This window comes from Quercus lobata, chromosome 3, assembly GCF_001633185.2.
Source record: "Quercus lobata isolate SW786 chromosome 3, ValleyOak3.0 Primary Assembly, whole genome shotgun sequence".
Lineage (NCBI taxonomy): Eukaryota > Viridiplantae > Streptophyta > Magnoliopsida > Fagales > Fagaceae > Quercus > Quercus lobata.
In genome coordinates, this window is record NC_044906.1 from 24,839,718 (window position 1) to 24,850,524 (window position 10,807).

The 10,807-nt window shown below is 33.3% G+C and overlaps 1 protein-coding gene across 1 annotated transcript; it reads right to left on the reverse strand.

The window, feature by feature from the left end:
* Positions 1–4,710: 4,710 nt before the first annotated feature.
* LOC115982544 (40S ribosomal protein S3a-2) lies at positions 4,711–7,667 on the reverse strand. The gene is made up of 7 exons (XM_031105172.1): positions 7,492–7,667; positions 7,348–7,395; positions 7,032–7,137; positions 5,773–5,910; positions 5,475–5,660; positions 5,176–5,376; positions 4,711–5,058 (listed from the first exon to the last, which is right to left on the reverse strand). Exons 1-7 carry the CDS (start codon positions 7,500–7,502, stop codon positions 4,957–4,959), a joined length of 792 nt encoding a protein of 263 aa, XP_030961032.1. The 5' UTR covers positions 7,503–7,667; the 3' UTR covers positions 4,711–4,956.
* Between the last annotated feature and the right edge of the window lie 3,140 nt (positions 7,668–10,807).

Sequence of the window (10,807 nt, forward strand, 5' to 3'; positions counted from 1 at the left end):
ACCTTTCGTGCAGTAAATATTTAGTTCGAAAAATTTTTATAAAAAAAAAAAAAAAAAAAAGTTACTACAACCCGAAAGTAAAGAGGAAAGCTTTCCAGTGAGAAGTTGGCCTGATGGTGAAGGACCCTCAGATTGCTCTCTCTTTCTCGGCATTTTACAATTATGAGTTCTTTGCTGTTTTGCTTCTTTTTTTTTTTTTTTTTTTTTTTTTTTTTTTTTATTTAAATAGAATATGGTTGGGTGTTTCTCGTGTTATTTATTTTGCTAAAAGGTGCTTTGAAACGAATTTTTTTTGTGTAACTTTTGAGACGAATTGAACTAAACAGTAAGTTAAAATCCCTATAAAGGCACAATTTTTCGGTGTCTATAAAGGTATAAAGGTAAATGTGGCACAAATTTATATACCCATGTAGCACAATAAGAAGTGATCAACTAAAAGTCATTTTGGTTTTATATTAAGGTAAATTGCAAATTACACCATTAAAGTTTGAGGGTGTTTGGAATTTGCACTCTGAAGTTTTAGAATTTGGATTTTACCTCTTGAAGTTTTTTGGGTATTTGGATTTTACACCTTAATTTTTTAGAATTTGAATTTTATCCCCTAAAGTTTGGGGGTGTTTGGATTTTACACCTCAAATTCTGATACTTCAGAATGTAAAATTCAAAAACTCCCAAATTTTAGGGAGTACAATCCAAACACCCCTAAAATTGAGGGGATAAAATCCAAATTTTAAAATGTTAGGGTGTAAAATCAAAATTCTAAAATTTCAAAGTATAAAATCTAAACACTCCCAAACTTTAATTATGAGTGGAATAATCTGATGTACTATATGTATTCTATGAACCTCTTCTTTGTTAAGTTGGTTGTGGTTTCTATGTAATGAGATTGAAGTGTTATCCTTGATCCTTCTCTTATGTGTAAATGAGGATGAAAAAGAACATCCAGGTTTCTCAATAACACCTCTTTTTTTAGGAAATAAGCAAGTTCTTGATTCTATTACTTGCTGGAAAAAAACGCGGTTGTAGAACCAGTTTTTTGTAGTGTGTGTTTTTAATGTCACCGATATTTCATTTACCTCCAATTTGTTTGCCATTTTCCTTTAGCGGGAAGCTTCCTTTATCTTCTATACTTTAGGTTGGATCATCAGCTCAATTTTGCTCCAGCGAAAAACCTAGAACAAAATATTCTCTCTCCTCTCTACCCTAATTTGCGACACATGTTTAGATGAATCCTGAAGATGAAACTTTTGAGTCTTTGAACAGTACTAGTGATGTGAAGTCAACCTCTCCATACTCTAAGGGGGTTTCACCTCCTAAAAAAAAAGTTTGGATCATCAATTGCTGGGAGGATGGGTAGAAAAAAAGGTACTTGCCGTAAGCGTTTCGTAAAACAAGGTACTTGCCCTAGAGGGGAGAGAGAGGTTGACATTGTTTTTATTATACCAACAATGCAGGTTCTCTTGAATCTATCTTCCTAAAGGATAATCCCAAAAACTTAGGCTTGAAGAATATATCATGACTTATTATGTAGCAAGCACTAGCAATGTCAAATTTGAAACCGATAGATCAAAATCTGAAACCGAACTAGGCAATACTTTTCTTTCTCTTTCTTGAAAAGAGGGAAAGGAGTTGATTTCAAGCACGTAATTGTGCATCATTTGTATTTCTTATTACAAGAATGATAACTCTGGTAGCTAAAAATTCCCTTAATTTTTTAGATAAAAGAATCTGCATCATCATCTTTCATATAATGATTGATTCTTATCTTAATATTTTCAAACAAATTGGATTGCATTAAAATAATTATATCTTGGAAAGAGGGGCAGCAAATAAAAAAATTCTCAAAAAGGGAAGAAAAGAATTATTTCCAATATTAAAAAAGAAAAAATTGTTTTGGCTAAAGCCAGGTCTCTCCTCTTCATCAATCTATCCCATAGTCGGTTAGAATCATTTTTTTTAATGTAAAAACAATAATATTTAAGTCGGTTAGGCCCGTTAGGGAAGCATTGTTCAGAATTTCGAATTTTGAATAGGTAGTCTTAGTCCCATTCGAACTAGGAAAACAAAATCTTAGAGAATTCGGATTAATACACAAGAGTCGGTCACATTGTAATATCTAAGGAAACCCAAAGCATTGTAAACGTATCATATCTTACACACACTCTTTACTCTGACAAACTCAGAATCCAAACCCCCTTTGCTCTGCTTCTTTGATGTTCAATACCCATATTGTATTCTAACGATGAGGATCAGTTTGATGATGAAACCCCATGATGGGGATGCATGGATCAAGAGAGTTCTTGATGTGCCACCAAACCAAGAACAAGAAGACCTCCTTTGTCTGAGAAAGATAGGAAGTGGTCTCATGTTGGCAAGTTTTCTTTGGCTGCTGTCATTAAACACCGAGAACTCCGTAAGCTTACTCCTCAACAAATAGAGGAGAGGAAGAGATTGATAGAGGAGAAGAGAAATTTTCTCCAGTTTACAAGGGATTACTCTTTCTTATTCACTGAAGAAGAGAATATTGAAAGAGCCAAGATTAAGACTCAGACTCAGAGAACTAAATGTTATTTTCGTTGGGATAACACTAGCAGGAAGCTTGGATCTTCTCTTGCTCAAAAGGGTTCTCAAGATTTGAAGTATAATGGTGACAGATGTGACAAAGTTCAAGATTTTAAGGCTAATACTCAAAAGGGTTCTCAGCAATCTGTTCATCATGTCAATCGGAGCTGATTTCATAACCATAATGGTCACCGCGGGAAAGTTCAAAATTTGAAACGGAACAGTAACTATAAGCCTTATACTCCAAAGGATTCTCCACAACCTGTACATCATGTAAATCAAACCCATAACCATTATGGTATTCATCCTGTCAAGCAAAACCATAACAATTATGGTGATAACAAGAAAGTTCAGGATTGGGACCGTAATTACAAGGTTGACACACAAAGAGTTGCTAAAGAACATGGTTATCATCGAATTCACAGAATGTCACATGGAACGTCCTTTGATCATCGACGAGATTTGGGTTATACTGCTGGCATGGCCAATGTTGCAGGGATCGATAGAAAGGGCACAAGGAACTGCTGGGAATCAGAGAATGCACAAAGAAAAAGAAAAAGAGAGGTTGAAGAGTCTCTGCATATGCCAAGGCTTAGCCATTGCTGTTGATCACCATCATATGTAATTTTTATTTTTTGGTTACATCGTCCGTAGATGGGTTTTCTAAGGGCTACAACTTTGTTCCCTCTTGAGTCATTTGTTAGGAAATCAACAATCTTGTTTTGTACAGTTTTTTCTTTAATCTCTTTGTAATATAGTCTGAACTGATGTGTTAGATATGAAATATGCAAATTTTTTAGATGATATGAACTTGGTACTTTATTGTTTCTAGGTTCAATTTTTATTTATTTATTTTTTATTATTATTATGTTTGCTATAATATTTTGGTCAGGGAAATATCTTCACTCTTTAGAGGCTACAATATGTTTAAATGTTGAAAGAAAAAAAAAATCCTAGAGTGATTAAGAATCCACAAGGTGATAGGGTTTTGGAAGCCACCAAAAATACTGAAAATAAACTCTAATTTTTATTCATCTAAAAATCTAAATTGCCTAGGCAAAGCTTTGTTTAAATACTGAAAAAAAAAAAAAAAAAAAAAAAAGTGTCTTAGGGCAGCTAGAAAAACGCCCAACATACCCTAAATAGGACTAATCACAAAATTAGGTGGCAAAAATAATTAAATTTACCAAAAATGGCTAGTACATCTTTTGCTCGTCTTTTGCTCCAGTAAGAGTTGATGTGATAAAATTTTATTTATATATGCTACCGAGCAAGGGCATTGCTTTGGCAAAAATCAATAAAGCCAACAAAACAACTTCCACATATACACCAAAAACAACTTTGCTTGATGCACCAAAGGCATCATAATGCATCAAATATATAATGATCTCCATAAAACAGAGGAAGCTGCTACTGAAATATAATAGAAATTGCACATCTACTTAACGAAAGCACAAAGCAAGATGCAAAATTTGAATTTTATGCAGCACCAGCGCTGCCTCATGGTTCTGAGAAGCTGATATGTGTTCCCTCATGAGTTATTTGTAACCAAATCATCCTCTTTCTCCTATTTGTATTTTAGTTTGAACTAACATTTTAGATATGGGGAAGAGATACAAGCCTAACAGTTTAATGGTTCTTGGGTCAACTACAAGGGATTGAGAACAATAGACCCACTAGAAGTAGTTAGTTGTTCAGAGAACTTTTATTAAAAAAGAAAAGGGGGAAGACAAGTAATGAAAACATGACTTTAAATGTGTAAATAATACCGTGAGACCCAATTTTAAAGAAAAATTTGCTAAAATCCATACAAGTCCTGTGAACAGTGCACAAGACCCCACACACACACACAAGAAAAAAGCAGATGCATAAGCCCCCTGTTTTCAGTGCAATCCAAACATACACTACGTGCCAAAAAGCATGACTCAATCAAACTAGAACTACACCTTCTCTATCTCAATCGGAGCTTCCTGATTTGTCAATTGACAATAGTATGCACCATTGCAAACAAGACAGAAGCTCGTTCAGTATTAAGGCAGATTAAAACCAAGACCTGACCTTAACACACAACTTGTCCCAACACCAACGATACAACTACAAAAAAGAGACCTTTGTAAGGGTGGCAAAAACCAAGAGAACAAACAGATATTTCAAATAACAAAAATCAATAACTACATAGATATTCATCAAATTGACCATAATAAGTATTAATCATAAAATATATGAGCTCCATGAAACAGAGAAAATTGCTAATGAAAATAATAATAAAAATTGCACATCCACTAACTGAAAACACAAAGCTCTCAAAGGTAGAAATCTATGCAGAACTCTGCCCCCTCATTGTTCAAATTAGCAAAACTTTATCACGATTCAAGAGAAAAATAAATTTTCTTTTTATGCTCCCACCACAGGTTGTTCAGTCTCCCCCTCAACCATTGTTTCATCAGCTGCCCTATCTACCTTCACACCTACGTCTTCATGGTAGTCACCATGAACCTAAACAGAATAATCAGAAATGTCAATAAAGAATTCAGAGAATTAACAGTAATAGAAAAACATTGAAACACCAACTCCAAAAAGGAGGGGAAAGTAGCGTGTGAATTATATACATACCTCCATCAACTTGCCAAGGTCAAATTTTGGAGCCTTAAGGATTTTGACTTTTCGGATGAAAACATTCTGCAAGGGGTAGATACCAGCAGTTGCTTTTTCAATATCCCTGCCAATCGCCTCAGGAATGAACTTCAAAACCAACTCCTTCAGATCGCATGAAGAAGCCTGGGATATCATAATTTCCCTCATCTTTCTGCGAATCTGACAATAGAGAAAGCCAAAAAAGAAACTTAAACATTATTTTATCTAAATCCACACCAAATCAGATTAAAGGGGGAAATAGAACTTAGAACACAAACCTGACGAATCTGACTGGACTGGGCATAACAGGTCCGCTTGACCTGGTTTGCCCTCCTCTTTGTAAATCCAATGCAGAACATTCTCAGGGTGTAGTTGTCAGTAGTCTTGACATCCACATGGGCCTCAATCAATGTCTGCCACTTGCGCACCAGTGACCTCAGCTTGTCAGTGGTGAAGTCCATTCCCTGAGTTCAGCAGAAAAACCAAATAAATATACCAGATATAAAGTATTAAATGAAAACAACTTGTGTCCTATTGCAACAAAAAGAAATAATTGTAAATAATTTGCTACCCCACCCAGAAGTTCGTGAGCACATTCCTCCCTTGCACATCTTCAGCTCTCAAACGTATCTTTCTGTAAGCATGTTCCTCATCGTTCTGAAGATCAGCCAAAGATACCTCAAAAACTCTATGTTTAAGCCCTTCAGAAGCAATCTGTAAAATAAAAGCAGAACAAAATGGTTAGTGTAACAGATTAGCAGAATGGTTGTATAATTGGTCAGAATTAGATAAAATTAAATTTTCAATAGAAGACTCTAAAGCACTTTTGAGTCTTTGAACTCTACTATAAAACAAGCTCCCCAACCGAGGGGGTCATTCTTCGTATGAGCTGTATCAAAACACAGAACACAAGGGGACAAACTGCCACTCTACAGAGTATGTTACACGAATTGAGAAAGAAACCCTCAAGAGCTCAACACTGTTAGATGATAACACATAATATCTAGAACAGTAATTATTGCAAATGGTACAACAGTGAGAACATATCCAAACATATTTGATGCTACCAATACACAGAAAGCAGTCCAAGCTCAAACTATCAAACCAAAGAAAAAAAAATACGCACCCATCCTAAAACAAAGAACTAACCATTCCATATGAGGAAAATTGTATCACTGTTATAGGGACAACAAAAGGAACCAGACTCACCATCCAAATTCAAGGTCAATTTTGGCTTACATAACATTAAATAGATTGCAGGACTCCTTGTAGCGCTCTTATTAAGAAAATACACCGTAAAACCTCATTCGCACACTAATGCATAAAACAACAAATGCTTTTTGAGTTGATTTACCAACACATCAATTAAAAACAAATGTAATAACCTATACAGCAACTGGGAAACATCATATAATCTTCATGGACAAGAAAAACATTACATCCAAAGGTACAGTATCATGAAACCAATATCTGATTTGCCCGAAAAGCAACAAAATACGTATTTGCAAAAGAAAAAAAACTTAGATACAGTTCCTAGGTCATGTAACTTGGGTGCCCCAATAAAATTCAAACACCCAGTTGCATTAACCAATGAATTAAATTCAAAAATTAGGGAACCTAATGTACTGCACCTATCAAATTGTACCCAAGTTCTACTCTTTCAAAAATAACCGACCCAAAACATTAACAACTACCACAATTCCATTTCATTGCCCCATTTTCCTCCAATTTCTCATGAACCAAACATTAGGCAAACATAAAACACAACTTAACTCACATAACCAAATCTACAACCACAAATGCATGCATACATTTACATAGATAGATGTATATACCTTGGTTCCTTGGGTTCTGGTGACAAGGGTTTTGCCGACCTGGCGAGTGAGGAACAGAGATGGTGCCTTAATGTCATACCAGTCCTTCTTGGCAAAGGGATCAGCACTGTAAATTATCACCAAAAATGTTCATTAGAAAAACAATTTAACGAAAACCCAGATTATAGATTTATACAAAAAAAATTCAATTTTTTACTTAAAAAACAATCAAAACAAATCAATCAGATCCCAATTTCATAAAAATTTATAGTATCGTTTATATAATGTGGTGTACGAATGAATCATGAATGATAACGAAAACGAAAATGAGACTCACGCTTTCTTCTTCCCTCCCTTCTTTCCCTTCGAAATCCTCTTGTTCTTCCTGCAATTTCAGCATCAACCAACACAATCAGAAACCCTAATTATTCAATCAAATTTGTACATACATATGAATGAGAGAGAGAAGTGAGAGAGGTACCCGACAGCCATGGTTGTGGGTTAGAGAGAGAGTGAGAGAGGCGCAGAGAGAGTGAGCGAGCTGAAATGAAAACCCTAGACCTCAAAACTCAAACCCTAGCTTTAACGAAGATGGGCTTTGTATATATATAAATGTGTGTACGCTGTGGTGCTTCGAGGGTTTGTAATTGCGCCACTGATTTATGGGTTTATTTCCCAAAATGCCGAGGGTTTTGAACCCGATGTGCATACATACATGGGCTGCTAGGAACTTGGAATAATCAAGCCCAATTTGGCCCACACAAAATTGGGAAAGGAAAAAACAATTTATTTACCAAATATTGGACTTTCTTAAGTGCAATTACCCTTTTTTTTTAATCAATATGATAGTTTTTCAACCTATGGAGTGTGCTCCATAATAATTATTTTTTTTCATCATGCCAAGATGCTAATCTATTTTATGGTGTAGGCGAAGTTTGAATCCCATATCACTCATTTGATGAAAAAATCCATAATAATTTTTCTTTATCATTAGGTCAAGACATCAATCGATTTTACCATATAAGCAAAGTTCGAATCCTAGATTTTTTATTCAATGACATAAAATGTTACTAGTTGAGCTAACTAGAACCCTCCATTATTAAAGTATCTTGTTTCTCATTTCTTGGTGATGTATATTTCACAAAGTCTAGTGACAAAAAAATAATGCTTAAATTTTTTTTCTCAACTATTTAGATGACATATTATAATTAGTGTACGAAAATTGGTTTCAAGTAAAAGTGACATTGTTGATAATAAAAAAAAAAAAAAATTAAAGTGATATTACACTTTACACCAATCACAACTTTCGCCCTTACAAGTTGTAAGAAAAATTATGAAATTTTTTGTGAGTTTAATATTGTTGAGGGGATGGAATAATTATTGTAGTTCAAAAAAATTATAAAAGCACAATCAACTCTCTTATAATTCTCAAGTACTTGGGTTTGGGCTACACTTCTAATCTTTTATCATTATCAAAAATAAAAGTATTAGGGTTATACCCACACCCTATTATATTAATTTATTAATAAATATGATAGATTTTCAACCTATGGAGTCTATTCCATAATAATTATTTTTATCATCAAGCTAAGACGCTAATCTGTTTTATGGTGTAGGCAGAGTTTGAACTCCATATCTCTTATTCGATAACAAAATCCATAATGATTACTCTTTATCATCTGGTCAACACATCAATTGGTTTTACAGTATAAGTAGAGTTTGAATACTAGATCTTTTATTCAATGACATAAAATGTTACTAGTTGAACTAACTAGAACCCTCCATTATTAAACTATCTTGTTTCTCATTTCTTGGTGATGTATAATTCACAAAGTCTAGTGACAAGAAAAATAATTCTTAATTTTTTTTCACAATTGTTTAGATGACCTATTATAATTATTGTACGATAAAATTAGTTTCAAGTAAAAGTGATATTGTTAATAAAAATAAAAAATAAAAAAAGTAAAAGTGATATTACACTTTACACCAATCAAAGCTTGTCACCCTTACAAGTTGTAAGAAAAATTATGAAATTTTTTGTGACTTTAATATTGTTGTGAGGCTGGAATAATTATTGTAGTTCAAAAAAAAAAAAAAACCACAATCACCTCTCTTAAGTACTTTGGTTTGGGCTACACTTCTAATATTTTATCATTATCAAAAATAAAAGTAGTGGGGTTAAGCCCACACCCTATTATATTAATTTATTACTAACCTCTGAGCATGCGCTCGCGTGTGTGCTCAGAGGCTCTTCTATTTTTTTTTTTTTGTAAAAGTTAATAATTTGTATAAATTATAATTTGGGATTAATATATTTTCCAAACACAAAAAAAAAAAAAATAAATAAATAAGAGTGTGATGAGTGTAGTTGCTCAAAGACTAGTGTTTTTTTTTAAATTTTATGTGATGTGAGTAGTTTTTTTTTTTTTTAATTATTGGAACCGTTGGTAGTTTATATATATATATATATATATATATATATATGAACCGTGGGTGGATAGCCTTTCTTTCTTAATTTTTATTAGAAACGTGGGGTAGTGGGGTTGGGAAGTGGAAATTGTGAGGTTAGTGGGAAAATTTTAGTTAATTTACCATCTTAACCTTATTTCTCTTTTTAAGGAATAAGAATAAATTAATTAAATTAGGGGGTATTTTTGACAATAAAAATAGCAATAATTAACTTTCTGAATCCTCTTAATATATACAGACCAAGCTTAACAAAGCGTGTACAATGAGATTTTTTTTTTTTTTTTTTTGGGTCTAGTGTCATAATTTTCCTTTTAAAAAAAATTTGGATAAGTTTGTTTTGAAAACATAGATTAGTAGGAAAGTATCATATTTTGTAGACATTTTAAGTGGAGTTGGAAATATATTTTTACTGGGTTGTTTTTAAGTTTTTTCCTGTTAAACATAAGGTTTAGGAGTATTTTTAAACCACATAAAAATCCAGTCTAAAGAGGAGAACCCTCTTATAGATATTACTATAAGATTATTATTATTATTATTATTTTCCTCAATAGAAGTTATTACTTGTTAAAGAAAAATCAAGCCCAAGTCATCTTTGAGTCAAAGATGTCAAAGATATGCACCATGCAATGCGCCAGCAGACAGCTTCAAACCCTAACCCAGGAACACATTGCAATTGCCTTTGCTTCCTTTATGCAACACTTACAGGGAAATTTCATTTGCATCAACATGGCTTCCTCTTTTTATTTCCTAGTTCTTTTTTCTCTTATAGGATTTAAAAACTAGTCGACAGAGCTTTTGCATTGATTAATGGATGGCCAAAACTTACAAGTTAAAAGTACCGTTCATGATTTAGAATGTGATCAACTCAGCTGATAAAAAAATCCATTCAAATTCCTCATGAAAAACACAGTCAGAGCTAAAACTGCTCTCACTGCATTTTATTGCTTTTATATTCTTTCTTCATTGTGGATAATAGATATCCTTTTCCCCTTGAATTCGTCTAGTGATAATTTCTTTCAAATGAATTATTTACCTCTCCACATATACACCTTGGAAAGCACCAATTTTTATCCACTAAGCTTAAATGAGCTTCAAGCTGAATCAAGCGTCAATTCATATGGCACACAAAAAATGGAGTCATAAATGACAGAATTTGGACCACTACACAAGATAAGGGAAGAAGTTCATATACCCAAATGAAAAGCATACAAAAATACAGTAGTGTTGTTTAGATTACTTCATATCACTTCACATGTTGCTTTAAAACTTTGGTAGATACACATAAACCTAACATCAAAAGACACAAGAAAAAATCCTCAGATAAATGC